The 13403-nt window shown below is 42.2% G+C and overlaps 1 protein-coding gene across 2 annotated transcripts in view; it reads left to right on the plus strand.

Moving 5' to 3' along the window:
* The window catches only part of SLC22A15 (solute carrier family 22 member 15), a 70506-nt gene extending 68751 nt beyond the window's left edge, over positions 1-1755 (plus strand). For both annotated transcript variants that reach the window (XM_040998518.1, XM_040998520.1), the window contains one exon: positions 90-1755. In XM_040998518.1, the coding sequence (XP_040854452.1) occupies positions 90-179 (90 nt within the window). In that variant the 3' untranslated portion in view covers positions 180-1755. The remainder of the gene's footprint in view (positions 1-89) is intronic.
* Positions 1756-13403: the final 11648 nt, after the last annotated feature.

Below are 13403 nucleotides of genomic sequence, written 5' to 3' on the forward strand. Positions count from 1 at the left end.
GGAAGGGATGGCAGAAGCATGATTCTGTCAGTGGCAGTCAGAAACGCCGTGCCACCCTCTGACTGCCGCTTTCTCCTGTCCTGTTCCAGTCTGCCGACAAGGGCAGTACACTGGGGAGTGAGAGTGAGGAAGAGGAAGAGTTTTATGATGCAGATGAAGAAACTCAGATGATCAAGTGAGGAGGATGCCTCCCCCGAAGCAGCCGATAGTCTTTTCTGCCACTTACCAAGATGGGCTGTCTGTGAGTCTTGTAAAGACAGGCGAGGCTGGAACTGAGCCGGCACTGAGCATGGACGGACTTCTACAGCCACAGAGGAGGCCAGAGGAGAGATTTTACGAGAGAAGCCATCACTGCCTTGGGGGAGTTGCTGATAATTTGTCCAGAACTCAAGTCCAGACTCATGACTTCTGGGCGAATAACTCAAGTCAGCATTCCGGAATGGTCAGCTCATCTGTGTCTAGAAATGGGATGATGTGGCCTTTTCCTTCCTGAAGATCTAGAAGCAAATATGTAAGACCAACCACCTTTCAAGTTTAACCTTCAACAGATATGTAAAATTTCTTACCATTTCAACAGACCAAGACCAAACCCCTTTTAAGTTTAACTTTGTACCGTCTTTGATATCTTTCCCCTTCCATTCGCCTCACCAGGAATCTTCAGGGCCCACTGGCATTAGCACTTCAATTTTAGGCCCAAGAAAAAGTGCTCAGAGGTCATGTGTGTGCCCTGAAGCCCTCACCTTGAATCAGTTGATGAAATTTGAGCTCTTGGCTTGGTCCCAGCCTGTTGTTGCTTTGGGCTCCATGTGCCTTCAGTGCCACAGGATCCGCACTGTGCAGCTGTACCAAAGCAGTGCGCCATGAGTCAGGGATGTGGCCATGGCTCTGTTACTTGTATTTGCTACTTAAATTGTGTGATTCTTTCAGTTCCTGCTTATTCCCCACTTCTAGAAAAGTTCCCATCTAAGGTTCTAGTACCAGCAGTTAGCGTCTAAGTCATGCTCGCTAAATGCTAAAGCTTTGCCGAGGAAAGGGGCAGTCAAAAAGTGATGTGTTCAACAGTTGGGTGTAAAGGGAAAAAAAGGGGGGGGGAGTTTTAATAAGGGAAGAAAGAAAATCATCTTTCCTGAGTTTTTGTTCCTTTCAGTGTTGTGCAAGGAGAGACTTGGGCAACATTTGAATGCTTCAGATCGTGCCCTACCTGTGATGTCAGAATGGAGAGCACAGTGATTTCCTGGGAAATGTTGACTTTTATTTAAGTGTTCTCAATTTCCTAGTAAATCAGCATTATGCTTAGATCTCTAAAATCATGCTGAAAATATTTGTCTTCCTGGAAACTTTAAGGCTGTTTCAAGTGGAAGCTTGAGTTAGAAGTCAGCAAGTTTGGGCCTCTGGTGCTTTAGGTCATGCTCCCAACCAGGCACATTCCTGCGCTTTCAGAATTCCCACTGCTAGGCGACTCTTGGTGAGAGAAGAATTGCAACAGAGGTGAGAATTGCAACTGCTGCTGCTGCTGCTCCTGGAGGTCCTGAAGGCATCACCCCACACTGGGTGCAGGTACAATCCTGTTTTGCCTTGCAGCGATGGCTCGGTTTGCCATCTGTACCTTTGTACTTGCTGGAGCACTTCCATGTACTTTATGCCCCAGTTGTATGTTGGGCTCTCCATCACTGGGTCGTTTCTACTCCTGTTGATTTCTCCGTGCTGAGCCGAATTACAATAAGGACCTAATAAATACTATTGTTTCTACCCGCCCAACAGACTGTGGGACTTTTGCCATTATCCTTTTTGTAAGTGATGAACAAAATCTGACCCAAAGTTTCAAACTGTAGAATCCTACTTGTCTGTCTTTGGAGGCTGGGGATTGGCCCCTCATCAATAGAAGGAAGGCAGGATATAAACATTTAATTATTTTGAAATGAGAAACCTTTTAAAATAAAACAGTGCATTAATGTATCTGTCATTTTTGGTTAGTTTCGAGTTCTTTTTGCATTATAAGAGTAATACCACATTTCATTACAGAATGTTTGGAAACCAGAAGTTTAAAAAAATTATCGTTTCTGGACCCAGCACCCAAAGATGACTGGTGTTATGGTCTGGCTGCATTTGGCGAATAATTGAGAGTCATCTAGTTAGGACTGACGTTGGCTCTGTCTTTGGCCAAGTAATTGAGGGTTCCATTAGTTCTGCAGCTGGGCTTCCTTGCTTCCTAGCCAGGAGGCAGAAGGAAGGATGGAGGAACCTACAGTTTAGATTTGTGTTGTTTAACAATCAGCTATTCTTGTCTGATGTGTCACTGAATTTTGTTTCAAGGAAATCCCTTAACAAGGTAATTCCTGGTTTTTGTTTCTTCTGTCTTTGAAAGAGAAGGTAATTTTAACATTTGATCATAACTGTTAGAGAATATTGATCATGGAGTAGATGCATTCATGCATATTTGCATCAATTAAATTATTAGAAAATGCTAATTGATAAGGAGCATATTTCTGCAGATGAATTGTGAAAAGTATCATTTTTAATTCCTGCCAGAATTAAACTTCTAAAAAGCAGCATGAAAAAATGTTAGACAAATTAGGATTTGTGAGGTCTTGGTCATGGGTTATAGAGATCCTTCACTCCCCAGAGACCCTGGGAGACCCCATGTGGGGGCTTCCTGTGCTGTGCGTGAGTTCTCTGGCCTGTGGAGAAGTTGCTGTCACTCATTTGCTTTCAAGCAAGCTAGCCATTTTATACTACTTAAAAATGGGCAGATAAAATACAACAATTATCCAAGAAGAAAAGGCAGTTCCTAGTGCCCTGCCATATGTCTGTGACCCAGGAAAGTATTTCTGTGACAGTCCAGTTGACAAAAGCACTTTCCGTAGATGAGTTCTGGCTTTAACATACACATGTGGAGACAATTACCCCCATTGGATCAGAACTATGGATTTCTGTCTTACTCCTTCATACAGATCCTGGTTCACTGATTCTTGATTTGAAAAGGGGTTGATTTTTCCTAGATAATTAAAACACATGCAATTTATGAGTTTTAACAACAGAGCACAAAGTAGGTCTTTCATTTGTCTTTATAGAATGGATTAAAATATACAGTAGTATCTTTGACAAGTTAGGCAAATACAAAATTGCTAAAAAAAAATGTGATCATCTATGGGACAGAGGCTGTAGCAATGTTAAGGAGTCGTACATATGCCAGAACTATAAAGTATTTTTAGTAGGGCCAGAATTGTGGCACAAGAGATTAAGCTGCCGCCTGCAGTGCCAGCATCCCATATAAGCACCAGTTTCAGTCCTGGTACTTGGCTTCCAATTAGCTCCCGGCTAATGCCCCTGAGAAGGTTCAAGTGCTTGGGCCCCTGGCAGCCCCATTAGGAGACTCACATGGAGTTCCAGGCTCCTAGCTTTGGCCTTGTCCAGCCCCAGCCATTGCAAAAATTTGGGGAATGAACCAGAAGATAAATTCTGTCTGCCAGACTTTCTTGATTGTGCCTTTCAAATATTTTTTTTTTCTTTAAAGATTTTTTTTTTCCTTGGGAAGTCAGATTTGCAGAGAGAAGGAAAGGCAGAGAGAAGGAAAGACAGAGAGAAGGATCTGTCTGCTGGTTTACTCCCCAAGTGGCCACTATGGCTGGTGCTGAGCCTATCCAAAGCCAGGAACCAGGAGCTTCTTCCAGCTCTCTCACATGGGTTCAGGGTTCAAAGGCTTTGGGCCATCATCTAATGCTTTGCCAGGTCACAAGCAGGGAGCTGGACGGGAAGTGGGACAACTGGAATACGAACCGGCACTCATATGGGAGCCCGGCACATGCAAGACAATGATTTTAGCCACTAGGCTACCATGCCAGTCCCTAAACAAATATTTTTAAAAATAATTTCTGATGCAAAGGCAGTGTGAAAGACTGCTCAGTGAGCACATCAAAGAAGGTCACCTTGATGAATACAAAAAATCATGTAAAATAACTGAACACTTACTAAAAATGAGTCAGTAGCAGTCTAGGAATACACAAAAGCTGCCTTAAAATCAGGGAGATGGTAGTAGATATAATGAATTGGCACATGCCATTCCTTCAACTTTCCAGTACCTTTGCCTTGAAAGTTTCTTTTTTAAAGATTTATCCTCAACTGCTTTCCCAGGCCACAAGCAGGGAGCTGGATGGGAAGTGGAGCAGCCAGGACATAGGGAATCCTAGCAAATGTAAGGGAAGCATTTAGCCACTGAACCATCATGCTGGGCCCTGCCTTGAAAATTTTCTTAGCACACAGTAGGGAATCGTTTCTATATGCATTAAGGGGTGGGGAGACTCTAAAATCTAAAACTTAGTGAGCACTGACATGATGCTGCAAGTCAAAAACTTTCAAACTTTATAATGAGTTGCAGTCAAACACGAACGTTAAAAACTAGTGTATGCAGCTACCTTCCGGGCTATATAGATAGAGATATGTGAAATATAAATAAGTTTAGTCTTGACTTGGATCACACACCCAAGTTGTCTCATGAACATACAGATTTTCAACAAGCTTTTTCTTGTCCCAAGCATCTTGAATAAGGTACACTCGATGTGTACTTAATTCCCTCTCCTCTTAGAAATAGATACATAGGGCCCGGCGCGGTGGCGCAAGTGGTTAAAGGTCCTCGCCTTGCACGCCCGGGATCCCATATGGGCGCCGGTTCTAATCCCGGCAGCCCCGCTTCCCTTCCAGCTCCCTGCCTGTGGCCTGGGAAAGCAGTCGAGGACAGCCCAAAGCTTTGGGAACCTGCACCCGTGTGGGAGACCCGGAAGAGGCTCCTGGCTTCGGATCGGCATGGTATCGGCCCGTTGCGCTCACTTGGGGAGTGAATCATCGGACGGAAGATCTTCCTCTCTGTCTCTCCTCTCTGTATATCTGCCTTTACAATGAAAAAATAATAAAAATAAATCTTTAAAAAAAAAAAAGAAATAGATACATATATACATATATAAAAGACATTTAAAACATGTAAACATGGAGTTAAAAGATAAATCCATCTTGACACATAAGTTGAAATTCATGCATAGCTTTTTTTATTGCATTATTTGAAAAAGGTCTTCCATCCACTGATTCACTCCCGCAAATGCCTAACAAACAGAGCTGGTCCAGGCTAACCAGGAGCCCCAAACTCAGACAGGTTTTATACATAGTGGCAGGTAACCAAATACTTGAGCCGTCAACTGCTCCTCATGGCATGCATGATAGTAAGTAGCTAGAATCAGAAGCAGAGCTTGGATTTAAATTCAGACACCCAGATGATGGAATGCAGGCATCCAACTGTCCTCTTACCTGCTGTCCCAAACATCTGCCATCGTGAGATTTTCCACGGTATGCAAAGGAATTCTTCTAGTTTTCAGAATTACCATTGCTAAGTACACTTGCAAGTTGTATCTTGTTGAATTCGATAAAATCCCATTTATGATCCACTAAGTTAGTTTTATCAGCCAATAACAGATTGCAACTTATTCTACTCCATCTTGTACTGCAGGAGCTTTGAAGTCAAAATATGTTTGTTTGTTTGTTTCCAGCTTTAAACCAATTATGACTTCTGTCTTTTGTCATGTAATAAGCAATCTGGTTTACCCTAATCAACAATGTAAAGATTGCCAAAATATAATTTTAAAAAATTTTAAAAATAAGCAATCTGGCAGAAACCAGCCCGAGGTTAGTGTAGACGCTGGAACCAGAGGGAAGGTCAGGTTCATCAGGACGTTTCTACAGTGTCCTCCAATTGTGGCTTTCACCCTCATAGTCAGACACATGTGGTTTTAGATCTCCTTAAAAAGTGGGGATCCTGGGGAAATGCAAAGAGTGGAACACATGGAGACGAATCCAAGAAAGACTGGCCCCTTTGAGGAGTTTTCTCAGAAGCCCACACGGTGCATCTGCCTGATGGTCAACACCCATTGTGTTATGGCCTAGTACCAGTAGTGTGCACCAGTATGCAAACCTTTTGAGAAAATTTAAAACAGCACTAATATGGCAACACCTGAATTCTGAATATAGAAGATGAGAGTGCCTACTTGAGAAATAACTAGAATTATATGCCATTCTCTTTTTTTTTCTTGACAGTAGGCCACAAACACCCAAGAATTAATGTGATTAATGATCTGATTACAAGGTGTTTGAATTAAGATTATCAGTAACACATCAGTACCAAAAGCTACTTATATGTAGCATAGTACAATATATGGCAGAGTACGATTCTCATGGCATGGTACAATTCTAAATATGCCATTGTCTGAGTGGAACATTCTAAAGGAAATGAAGAAGACACTGAGACTGAAGTTACAGTTAAAATGCTACTTATCAAAATTTTGTGACTATGCTTAAGGATTAGAGAAGCATGATGTTAAAAATAAGGACTAAACACTAATGAACCAGAGTCTGTAGAGTGTACATTTTCTGAACTGTGCAGTGAGGCTTCTAGGTGTGATTTCATCTGAGACAGACAGGGTTTAGAGGCCGTCGTGGGTTGGGGCCACAATTCTCATGGGTCTTTTTTTCCTGCTGGTATTCATAGTGGTGCTGAATTCTGGTTTTCTGAGGCTATATCAGCAGATGTGTTGACATGCATTATACTGATCATAATTTTGCATAGATTTTAGAGGGTTGTTTTTCCCATAGAACCTGGGATAATCCATAACTCAAATGGAAAAATAAAATTCGAAAAATACTCAAGACAATCCTAAAAAAAAAAAAAAAGGAAGATCATTACGTTAGATAGCAATGTTTCTAAACTTGAAGTCTTAATCGCAATAATTTGAAAGAACATAGCAGGTATCCTAGAAAGACACCAAGCACGAATAATAATTTGGCATTTTAAAAAGATGGTCTTTGGGAAAATCAAGATGGCAGAATAGGGTGAGGACACGTTTAAACAGATGGAGAAAAATTAACCAGGGTGAAGCAGAGAGGGCACATTCTAGGAAATAGAAGAGGACAGACTGATGACAGAGGGGCACCTGGAAACTGATGGACACAGGAAAGCAGTAGGGACGATGATGTGGTGCTGCAGTGACCTGATACCCCAGTGGCATTCAGCAAGCAGTGATCTGGATTGCACCAGCAGCCGGAACTCCACCAGCAACCAGGTGGGAAGGGGAGTTCACTGGGAGCTCAGGACGTGAACCCAGCCAAAGAACTGCCTGTCCTCCTCCTTTGTTTGATTTGACCAGGAACAGAGACAGAGCGGCAGGTCCCAGATGTGCCTTGCGGGAACAGGGCGGATTTCATAGCCCAAAACCCCAGTAGAGTTGAATTAGGCACTATCTTGCAGAGGCAGGCAAAGGCTATGGGACAGAACTGCACATGCACTAAGCTGGGAAAGAACTCATTTTGGACTCTGAATTGCAACGATGTGACATCTACAGGTTCCACCCAAAATAGGTCCTGGGAGCCTCCAGACGTAATGGCCAACAGATCAAGAACTCCACAAGTGGCACATAGGGAGCCATTTTGTAGTGTGACAAAGGCTTTGAGTCTGCAAGGAAAACAGTGAGCTGTGCATGCGCTGAGCTGGGAGCAAACTCACTGAAGTCAGTGCATTGCACTGGTCCCACAGGGAAAATAATACTGACTTTGGCAGCGTATGGGTCAAAATAGATCTGTGTAGCCCTCAGACCTAGCAGCCAGAAAATTCCAGCAAGATCAGCACCGCCAGTAGCCTAACTTCAGGATACCCGGTGTTGCCCTAATCCTGGGAACTGCTTGAAACATAAGTGGGGAAAAGGTTGTACAGACAACGGTGAAACACTAGCATGGGATCACAAGAGGTGGAGTGCTGAGTCAGGAGCTGGGACTACGGAAACCATGTTGAAAGTCTAACACAAGAGCCCACATCTGAAACTCACTGGAGGGAGTGGCACAAGTGACTGCAAACAAAGAACTGTGGACTAACCACAATAAGTAAAATCAAATTGCAGACCTGTGGGTGTCACATCTTGCAAACCTGTCCCAAGAAGAATCTGATAAGCAGAAGTTCAATAACTAAGAGCTAAACAAGAGACAAAGGCACAATGAATGTAACTGAAGACTGCTGCAAAGGAGCAAAAGCCTTTGCCAACCTCAGACTTAATTGAAGAATACATTGAGAAAATGGGGGATCTAGAATTCAGAAAACTCATAAAGCGTCTTAACAATGAGAAGCATATACAGAAGTTCAAGGAATTTAGGGAGTATGTCACACAGTAAAGAACAAGAGTAAAACATATCCAAGCTGAATTATTGGGAATGAAAGACACAATAGAGCAAATTTAAAAATCAGTGGAAAGTCTCAATAATAGAATTAATAAGGCAGAAGAAAGAATCTCAGAATTGGAAGATATTTCTTCTCACAATGGGGAAACAAAAAGCTAGAAGCAGAGCTGGCTCAAGCTAAAAAAAATACTGAAGAATCAAAAGACACTATTAAGAGGCAAAATATAAGAGTTTTGTGAGTTTCAGAAGGTGTAGAAAGAGAAGCTGGGTTTAAAAATGTGTTAAATGTGGGCCTGGTGCGGTGGCCTAATGGCTAAAGTCCTCGCCTTGCATACACTGGGATCCCATATGGTCACTGGTTCTACTCCCGGCAGCCCAAAGCCTTGGGACCTTGCACCCCTGTGGGAGACTCAGAGGAGCTCCTGGCTCCCAGCTTCAGATCGGTGCAATACCGGCCATTGCGCTCACTTGGGGAATGAATCATCGGACAGAAGATCTTTCTCTCTGCCTCTCCTCTCTATATATCTGACTTTGCAATAAAAATAAATAAATCTTTTTAAAAATGTATTAAATGAAATAATACAAGAACATTTCCATAATGTGGAAAAGTAATTGGGAAGCAACATTCAGGAGGAGCACAGAATTCCCAACAGGGTTGACCAAAAGCTATCTTCCCATGACGCATGATAATCAAGCTCTCTTCAATGGAACATAAGGAGATCCTTAAATGCGCATGTGTAAAGAAGCAATTGACCTATAGGGGAATGCCCATCAGATTCACAGTTGACCTCTCACAGGAAACTCTATAGGCCAGAAGAGAATGGAGAGACATATTCCAGATTTTAAAAGCAAAAAATTGTTGGCCCAAAATAAGATGCCCAGCAAAGCTTTCCTTTGTCTTTGAAAATGAAGTAAAATTCTTCCACAGTAAAGAAAAGTTAAAAGAACACACCTCTTCCAAACCTGCAGTATAAATGATACTTAAAGATGTTCTCTTGACAGAGACAAGGAATGGTACCCACTAAAACCAAAGGCAAATGTGAAGAACATCCCAGTAAAATAACAGAAGACTAAATCAATGAACAATCCATTGCTCAATACTAGGAACAAATTACCACATATTTATATTAACCCTGAATGTGGATGGCTTGAACTCATCAGTTAAACATCATAGATTAGTAGAACTGGTTTAAAAGCACAAAACCCACCTATTTGTTGCCTACAGGAGTTACATCTCACCAACAAAGATCAGCAGAAGCTATATCTCATGGATTTTGATGTTTTTCTTTTTAGTTTCAACTCTTCAAAATACTTTATTCTCATTAAGTCTTTCAATGACTGATCATAAAGTAGAGCATCATTTTCTTCAAGAAGGTTTTTGATTTCCTTTTTCTTCAGTGACACATTAGTCATTCAGAACCATGTTGTTTAATTTTGTGGCATTGTATATTTCTGTTTTTCTTCCTGTTGTTGATTTTGGTTGTGGCTTTTCACTTGAGACGACTTACAGTGACTGTGTAGTGGAGACTGACATGTCCAGATGTGAGGATATGGTGCAGTGTGCATCTCTACTTCCAGATTGAGGAGCAACTCCTAGTGAAACTGTTGGATGTGTCTTGACAATGGGATGCTGGACTCTGCCATTGTCCATGCCTGCAATGGTGGATTTATGACTGTTTATGAGCAACTATGCTGTTGTAATGATTTGAGAGAACTCGGCAGGGGGTTGGGGAGATTTGGGAAAGGGGTAGAAGAAATCCCAGGGCCTATGTAACTGTATCATAAAATGATAATAATAATAATAGTAATAGTAATAGGGAAAAAAGATGGTCTTTGAACACCAGTTAAAACCCCAGTTGGGTATTTGCATCCCGTATTATCGTCCTTGGGTTCAGATCCTGACTTCATTTCTGATTCCAGTTTCTTGCTGGTATATACCCTGAGAGGGATCAAGCAATGGCTTGGGCAATGGCTCCTTCCTTACCCACATGAGCAGACTAGGTAGAATTCTGGGCATCTAGTTTCTGCCTGTCCCTGCACTGGGAATGAACTAATGGGTGTGAAGTTTCTCTGTCTTTCTGTTGTTCAAAGAAATAAATTCATTTTAAAGTATAACATGACACATCCATGACAGACAGCAAGTTTCAATTATTAAAGCAACAGTTGAGTGTCCCTATGAAGAAAAATAAAATTAGATCTTCTCATTATAGCAAAATTGATCCCAAACACATTAGGCCTAATTGAAGAAAACGCAAAACTTTGAAACTATTAGAAAATGGTATATGTCACTGCCTGCAGTGGCACAAACATGGTTGGAGAGAGAGGCAACGTGCAGTTGAAAAAATAAGAAATGAGACAGATGCAGTATAAAGGGTACAAAAGTGGACAGCTAGAGGGAAGTGCCCTTCTCTGAGGAAGATCGACCTAGAAGGCTCACGGCCTCACTCTTTCATTGAATTGCTTGAGGAGTCCAATTACAGGAATTGATGTAGCACAAGCGTTGACAGCTATGTCCCATATTGCTAGTAACCAGCCAATGCTTGATGATCAGGAAGTAACAGTGTACACAAGTCAGTATGTGAATGTCTCCAGGGATATCTTAAAGTACACAGCCCTGTGGCCTTGTACCGTTGCCCAACTGCGGACCCGCCCCCATAGACCTTAAGCTTGGTCCTAGGTTTTTGTCCATACACTGACCATTACCTACAATGTTTGACCTCAGTCTCTGGCTCCAGCAGTCTGTGAACTCAAGCTTGTGCAGCCTTTTCTGCTCTCCAATGTCAAGCCACACTGTTATTTTTACAACTTGCCCATGGCAGAAGAAGAAAATTATGACCTTAAGGGAGAAATGGACTTTTTAGACAAAAAGTGAAAATCACAGATAATTTTTTAAAGTCATATATTTGACAATTAAAATTTGAAGCTTGATGGATAATAAAACATCACAACAGTAAAAGGAAAACAAGGAATAGATGTTGGGCCCTGTGGTTCAGATGCTGCTTCAGACACCTGCCTATCAGAGTGCCTGCATTCAAGTCCTGGCTGCGTTCCCAATTTCAACCTCTGATGCATCATTGATGGTTCAAGTTATTGAGTATCCCTACCCACTACATGGAAAGCTGAATTGAGTTCCAGGATCCCAGTTGTGGCCTGGCCCCACTCTCATCTATTGCAGTCATTTGGGGGAGTGAACTAGCACATGAGAGATTCATATTTTCTTTCTCTTTGTCTCTCTACTTCTAATTAAATAAAACAAATCTTTAGAACAGGAAAAGCCAGTAGCAAAAAGCACTTGTAGCATAAGAAAGATCAATAACTGTATTATATAAAGAATTACTGTCTATCAAAAAAGAAAACAAGAAAAATGTCTGCAACTCACAAAAGATGTTCAGGGACTGTCACAGTAGCCTAGCGGCTAAAGTCCTTGCCTTGTGTGCATGTGCCTGGATCCCATATGGGTGACAGTTCTAATCCTGGCAGCCCTGCTTCCCATCCAGCTCCCTGCTTGTGGCCTGGGAAAGCAATCGAGGACAGCCCAAAACCTTGGGACCCTGCAGCAACATGGGAGATCCAGAAGAGGCTCCTGACTCCTGGCTTCCGTTCAGTGCAGCTTTGGCCATTGTGACCATTTGGGGAGTGAATCATAGAATGGATGATCTTCCTCTCGGTCTCTCCTTGCTGTATGTCTGACTTTACAATAAAATTAAATCTTTAAAAAAAAAAAAAAAAAGATGTTCAGTTTCACCAGATGATCAGGAAGATGCAAATTGAAACAGCATTAAAATGTTAATGGGGCAGCTGTGGTAACCTATCAGGCTAAAACTCTACTTGGCCTTCCAATGTCCCAGCTGCTCCACTTGCAATTCAGCTCACTGTTAATGACCTGTGAAAGCAGCAGAGGATGGCTCAGGTCCTTGGGCCCCTGCAACCATATGAGAGACTCCAATAAAGTTCCTGGCTCTCAACATTGAACTAACTCAGCTCTGGCTGCTGCAGGCATTCGGGTGAGTAAACCAGTGGGTGGAAGAACTGTTTCTCTCCCTCCCTCTCTGTACCCTGACCTTCAAATAAAAATAAAAATAAATATATTTTTAAAAAAATCAATTTAAAACCCATAAGATTGGGGAGAATGTCAGAATATCAAAATTTAACACTCAAAGGAGAAGTAGTTTACTGACATCTTCAAAGAAGCATGTTTATTTAACAACTAGATCATCATTAGTAACAGGTTGAAAAGGTGAATGTTCTATGATTCAAAAATTCTGCATATATGTACATACATACATGAATATAAACATGGCAAAATATTTTCAGAAATTCTGCTGTAGCCTATTGCAAGAAAAACGTTCCGCATGTGGTACTGTACATAAACCTACCTAGGTACATACCCATATATGTACATATAACCAAAATGGCTTCCTGCAGCAATAACTTCTTAGCATATGCACTGCATCATATATTCTAGCCTTCTATGTTTCACTTTAAAACAGAAAACTCTGCTTAGGACACACTGAAATGATTCACATTCATGAACGAGTTAAAACCTGAAATGTACCACCATTAGTATCTGCATTGATATTAGCCTAATGCACTTGTGTTCTAGAAGCTGTGCACAGAGGTGTTCATTGCATCTTTAACAGTTGCAATGGGCCCGGCGCGGTGGCGCAAGTGGTTAAGGTCCTCGCCTTGCACGCCCGGATCCCATATGGGCACCGGTTCTAATCTCGGCAGCCCCGCTTCCCTTCCAGCTCCCTGCCTGTGGCCCGGGAAAGCAGTGGAGGACGGCCCAAAGCTTTGGGAACCTGCACCCGCGTGGGAGACCCGGAAAAGGCTCCTGGCTTCGGATCGCCATAGTATCGGCCCGTTGCGCTCAATTTGGGAGTGAACCATCGGACGGAAGATCTTCCTCTCTGTCTCTCCTCTCTGTATATCTGCCTTTCCAATAAAAAAATAATAAAAATAAATCTTTTAAAAAAAAAAACAGTTGCAATGAAACTAAATAGCTTCCACAGAAAAATGTGTATGTAAATTTTATATAGGGCCCGGCACGATGGCCTGGCGGCTAAAGTTCTCACCTTGAACGTGCCAGGATCTCATATGGGAGCCAGTTATAATCTCAGCAGCCCCACTTCCCATCCAGCTCCCGGTTCTGGCCTGGGAAAGCAGTCAAGGTTGGCCCAAAGCCTTGGAAGCCTGTA

This window comes from Ochotona curzoniae, unplaced genomic scaffold, assembly GCF_017591425.1.
Source record: "Ochotona curzoniae isolate NIBS_2020 unplaced genomic scaffold, NIBS_Ocur_1.0 scaffold_1037, whole genome shotgun sequence".
Lineage (NCBI taxonomy): Eukaryota > Metazoa > Chordata > Mammalia > Lagomorpha > Ochotonidae > Ochotona > Ochotona curzoniae.